The 5,871-nt window shown below is 49.4% G+C and overlaps 1 protein-coding gene across 4 annotated transcripts; it reads right to left on the bottom strand.

Moving 5' to 3' along the window:
• Window positions 1–687: 687 nt before the first annotated feature.
• LOC309447144 (uncharacterized protein) lies at window positions 688–4,818 on the bottom strand. 4 transcript variants are annotated; one of them, XM_082067494.1, is made up of 5 exons: window positions 4,713–4,818; window positions 3,375–3,414; window positions 3,029–3,131; window positions 1,090–1,510; window positions 688–1,008 (listed from the first exon to the last, which is right to left on the bottom strand). In XM_082067494.1, the coding sequence occupies exons 1-4, from the start codon at window positions 4,804–4,806 to the stop codon at window positions 1,328–1,330; spliced, it is 420 nt and encodes a 139-aa protein (XP_081923620.1). In that variant the 5' UTR covers window positions 4,807–4,818; the 3' UTR covers window positions 688–1,008; window positions 1,090–1,327. The 4 variants fall into 4 exon arrangements, 3 of the variants coding, with proteins under 3 accessions (XP_081923620.1, XP_081923619.1, XP_081923621.1); XM_082067493.1 differs by having other exon boundaries at window positions 688–991; XM_082067495.1 differs by having other exon boundaries at window positions 688–948.
• Window positions 4,819–5,871: the final 1,053 nt, after the last annotated feature.

Raw genomic sequence — 5,871 nt, 5'->3', positions numbered from 1 at the left:
CTGAGCTTTGTTGCCTCCAATCTCATGGCTCTGTTATAATTTAAATACTAAACACTCCCCATTACTTTCCAAGGCTGTTTAAAATCTAAAGCTTCCTTACTTTGTTTCCTATGCAGTCATTCGTGCCTGCAGTTTATTTCATAACGGTTGTGCAAATGGAGCTACCAATGACTCCACATTAGTTTCCTGCCTTTAGCATTTCAAAGGAATTCCAAACAATGTGGTTTTAAACTAGGATTCAGATTGGGAATAACTGCTGCCAAGTTCACCAAGAAGTAATAGCTGAAATTAAATTTAGTTATTGCTCACGCCTAAATAATTTCATTTATTTACACTTTAACATTTTTATCACTACATTACTACCAGCCGGATTAACTAGCACACATTATTTTTTTATTATAAACTAGAGATTTTTTCTCCACAGGTATTACTTCCAATTAGTGCTCCAGTATTTATATTCCACTCTTTTAAATTTTACTACATCAATTGGAGATAATTACTGTCTGCAGAGTTTTGAGTAACAGCTAGAGTAGATGACAGGCATTATTTACTCCCAAAGACTCTTCTGGTTACTCTTATTTACGTTTTCATTCTAAATGTCTTACAGTAAGTAAGTAGTTACAATCATAAAACACCAGGGCCTTGGAATTTCCAGGAAAACCCACCGCAGCGCCTCGACACGTCCAGAGATCGTCGGTGCCGGCTCCGCCAACGACGCGTCCAACCAGCCCCACCGTGCTGCCAAGGCTGCGGCAGCGCGACAGAACCGACCGGAGCGGGGGAAGGAGACTCAGCCCGGCAGGTACCGCACGGAACGGGAAACACCGGGCAGCGCAACTTCATTTCAAAGGAGGAACACGCACACGGAGCACAAAGGATGTTATTCTGCACGGGACACGCGCTGTCCTTGGCAGCTGCACGGCAACGTTCTCTCTGTGACTTGGAGATCTGGTGGCAAATGAGGGAGCTCTGCGCGTTGCACCTTTCAAACCTGCACACAGAATCACACTGCACCCCGCAGGTGACACCAGAAACTAGGAAGCCTCCAAAAAGAATTCACAACCCCACACCCAAAACAGTTACACTCACCTCCACAACCAATCCTGCTCTACACACATCTCCTCCTCCTTCACACACCCTTCAACAGCCAGATCCACAGCCAGCTCCTCACGGTCACTCACTCCACTAAACGCAGCAGGGCGGGGGGAGAAAGCTAAAGGAATTTTTTTAAAAACTCCCTGTGTTTTTTTCGGTGGCAGTTCTGGCGTTATTTTTGTTGGGGGTTGGGGGACATGCTGGGGTGTTTTTCGTTAAGGAAACTGCTGTTTCAGCCTGCAAGTGAAAACAAACCACACGCACAAGGCTGGACACGGTCGAAGAAGTCCCAGCTCGTCCGGCAGTCGCTGACAGCGCGTCCGTTCAGCCGTCTGCCCACCCTGACGTGCTCGCCCCCAGACGGACCGGCTGGACACATACACGTGTACTGGGGAACTCGCACCAGCGCCGCGTTCTGGGGAGGAGGGAAGGACAAACCAGAAATCAATCCTGCAAGAATCCGTCTCTAAAACACTACAGACCAACAATGACAGTCGTAAGTCACAGAGACTCCTCATTTTCTCTCTGACTCTCACAACAGTAACAAGGAAGTCCCGAAGGATGGAAAACACCAGGATAGGCTGGGAACAACAACAAAGGTAGGTAAAAGAAGGTAAATGGGGGCTCTCAGGGTCACAAAAGACAAGCTCAGCTGTCCTGAGAGGAGCAGATGGGAATCAGAGGAGTTCTGAGGGGATCGCGGTGGGGGGCTGTCCTGGTTTTGGTAAAAAACAAGTTTCTCTTTTAGTGAATTTGCCTGTCAGCCGTGCGCTGCAGTACCCGAGTTTCGCCACAGGGTGCCAGCAGTGAGGCGCGCCGCGGCACCGCATTGGGGCGGCCGGGTGCAGCACCGCGCTTTGTCCACAGGACGGCGACACTGAGACCCGCCGCGGCACAAATCTCATTTGTGCATCGTTTCTGTCCCCCCAGAACTCCTGGGTCCCCCCCTGAACTCCTGGGTCCCCTCCGGAACTCCTGGGTCCCCTCCGGAACTCCTGGGTCCCCCCCCTGAACTCCTGGGACCTCCCTGAACTCCTGGGTCCCCTCTGGAACTCCTGGGTCCCCCCCCTCTGAACTCCTGGGTCCACCCCTCCTGAACTCCTGGGGGAAAAAAACATGCCCCTCACGGTGGGGGGCTGTCCTGGCTTTGTTAAAAACCAAGTTTCTCTTTTAGTGAATTTGCCTGTCATCTAAAGCTTCATATTAGCTGCATTTTCCTGGAGAACCAGATACATGTTGTGGTAAACAGAGTAATGGAATGCTAACTTGTTGCTAAGGACAGATTCACATCTTGCAAGAGGGGCAACAAGAAACAGGTGACCGAGAAACTGGCCAACTGTGTATAACATCCCATTCACGTGAATACTTCATATAAAAGTGGGAGATCATGAGGATCTCGTCCTCTTTGCCCTTTTTCGTCCCTTCTGCTTATGGCAACATTAGGCGAGTAAGCTGGTGAAGGGTCCAGAGGCAAAGGGATGTGCCCTGAGGAGAACAAATCGAAAGGTTCTTACCTCCGAGAAGTTGTCCTGGACTTTGGTTCCGCCAGCAGCCGTGCTGTGGGCCCGGCACAGCCTGGGGATCCCTGACCTGCACCACCGCAACCTTTAACAGGACACTGGGCTGTTCTAGAGCCTGAATGACAAACAGCAAGTATTTCTCTAGGACAGCTTTGATGGGGGATTGTTCTGTTTTCCCTGCAGCGGACAGGGAGAAATTTCTCCTCCTCACACTACCACTGAACACCCCGCCCGTGATTCTTCAGGCATTTTGGGGCTGTGAGCCCCCAGCTCTCGCTGGCCTGCTCCTCCGGTAACATCATCGTCATCCCCCGAGTCCCCCCATTGATTCACTCCAAAAAAAAAGTTAGAAAAGGAAAACAGCCCCACTGGGCAGCTCATTACTTTAAAATGCCATTTCCATACGTACATACCAGAGCCACCTCCAGAGAAATCCCTGGGGCGCGCCGAGAACGTCCTCGACTCCGCGCCGCCCTTGCTGCCGAGAAGATGACGAACTCGGCTGCCGGCTGCAACCTGGTCGGCCAGAGAGGCAGAGCGTGTAGAAACCTGGACCTGATCCTCTTGCTAGGAGTGGGGACTTACTGTTCCCAACTTAGCCTGGCCAATCCCTGTACCAAATGCTATGAGCGCGTGAGAATAGGACGACTGACACAGGATGTTCTCAGTTATCACACTCATGTTAATTCTGGGTGTTATGACAGAACAAAATTGGAAAAATGTGAAATCCAAGGGCAGAAGTTACGGGTAGCAACTCACCTAGGGAAAGGTGGACTCGGTGTGGGCTCTGTCTCCTGCCCTAGGGGAGAACAGAGTATCTGTTTTACACAAGCTGGTATGTGCGGCTGTTCAGATGGAGGGGGGGTGCAAGATCAGTATAAGGAGGAGTTAGTTAAGAGTGCCACTCAGGAATTGAAAAGAAGGCAAGAGAAACAAAATTGGTACCGAAAAATAGCGATCGGTATGAAGAAATAAGGAAAAAAGACAAGGGATTACAATTACCAACAGTAGGGAAAAACCTGTTTATAGATCTTATGGAAAAGAGAGCCCGGGAATTAAACGTCACATCATGCTGGATATGTGGGGGGTCTCCAATGGCAGAACGGTGGCCTTGGAGAGGAAAGAGTGTAAGCCCAGAAGGATTACTGGGATGGAACAGAACTCACGTAACTCGAGAAAAAAGACCAGAAGGATGGCTATTAAGTCACTTAATAATAGGGCAGATATGCCTGTCAAGGGATGATGGTAAACTGGATTTCACTGAATACGCTGGACAAACCCCTTGTAAGTTAGTGTTACGGGCAAATTCATCAAATACCTCTATTCCTCCCACCCGGTGGCCAGGTCCACCTAATGGATATTGGTCTCGAAATTGTAGCCTGGGAAATGAAACGACATGCTGGAAGAATCGAAGCAAAGCAAACCCCTTGGAGGAAATGGGGGATTTAAGGGGATCTTGGCAGAATCCTGCCTCTACTGATGTCAACGAACCATGGAAAGCCCCCGATGGATTATTTTGGATATGTGGGAATAGAGCTTAGAACGAGTTAATGCCTAAATGGAGAGGGTCTTGTACAATAGGGATAATTCAACCAGCATTTTTCTTTTTCCCAAAGGAAAAAGGGAGTCATCTGGGGAAACCTCTGCACGAAACTTTAAAGAGAGAGAAGAGGGGTTTAACAAATGTCCCCATAGGAGGAACGCAAACTTGGAAAGATGATGAATGGCCTGCGAAAAGGATAATTGAATACTATGATCCAGCCACCTGGGCCCAAGATGGAAGCTGGGGATACCGTACCCCAATATACATGCTAAACCGAATTATCTGGTTGCAAGCAGTGGTTGAAATAATAAGCAACCGGACAGCTGAGGCACTGAATCTCATAGCGAGACAATTGTCTCAGACCAGGGCTGCAGTGGACCAAAATCGGGTAGCCTTAGATTATCTTTTAGCTGAAGAAGGGGGTGTCTGTGGGAAATGGAATACTTCTGAGTGTTGTTTAGAAAGAGATGGTAATGGGGAAGCTATAACAAAAACAGCAGAGGAGATAAAACGACTGCGCGTGTCCCAGTACAGAAATGGAATTCTATACTTACCGGCCATTGGTGGGATCACTTCTTTGGGGGAGCTGTTTGTACCGTGTATGATCCCGTGCTTTAATCGGTTAATACATTCAGTACGCCAAGCCATGCAAATCTCAGCCGTGCCTATAGATCCTGAAATGGCAACAAAAGGAACAGGGTATAAATTGATGATTTTCAAAGATAACACCAAACCGGACCTGGCCGCCGCTAGGCAAGTACTAGCTAACGTTGAGGCCAAAGCACGAATCAAGAGGATAAAAAGAAAACGTGGCAACTGTCAAAAATGCACTTGTGATTCGTGCTAAGATGTTGAATGTTTACAGATATAACCAAATGAGGCACGGGCTCTGAACCTGGAAAAAGGAAAAGCTGTAGTTTTTGCCGTTCCAGTGCACGGTCAGAACCAAGGCCTATCCAAGAATTAAACCGAACTACGGCACGCCTCACCGCTACATACAGAGCCGGCTTTACACCGCAACGGAGCACCGCAACAACCGGTACCAAAAGCCCGGCCCCAGCTCTCCGCAAAGAAAGACTCCTCACCCGTCCTCGCGCATCCCCGCGGCGACCCGACCCAGACGAGGAGTCTCTCCACAGAAATCCCTGGGGCGCGCCGAGAGAGTCCTCGACTCCACGGGTCCTGCGGCCGCACAGAGCGGGTCCTCCGGCCGCCTCGCCGCCTGACACGGGGAAAGAAACGGGACGGCAGAGTCAGCGGCGCTGCTAAGCCGCGTGCTGTACTGCATTGGATGAGGTTAGTTATAACCGTTTAGTTTCTGGCTGACAACACATCTGTTAATTATTAGTTAAATATAAACTAAGCTCTCAGCTTCTAAACAACGTGTTATTTAATCTTCTGTCTCCCTCCTCTCATGCAGAAGGATCTAAAAGGCGAAAAGTGTCCCCTCACCGTGCAGGCACTCAGAAAGCATTTCCCTCACGTCAACCGGTTCATGAGGGCTACATCTTCTATAACTTCATCGCAGCATACGTTAACTTGGCAGCTTCTCTTCAAAAGCGAGAAGAGAACACAGGGACAGGCACCTGAAAAAACAAGGCAGAGAACAAAGCAGCTGGGAACATCGTGTCATTTACACGTGCACGTACCACCACCCCCCAAAAGTGGGGGGGCTCCCCTAGGAAAACAAAGCGGGGGCAGCGCCCCAAACAG

This window comes from Streptopelia decaocto (assembly GCF_964273445.1).
Source record: "Streptopelia decaocto genome assembly, chromosome: 17".
Taxonomy (NCBI): Eukaryota; Metazoa; Chordata; class Aves; order Columbiformes; family Columbidae; genus Streptopelia; species Streptopelia decaocto.
This window is presented reverse-complemented; position numbering and strand designations above follow the sequence as displayed.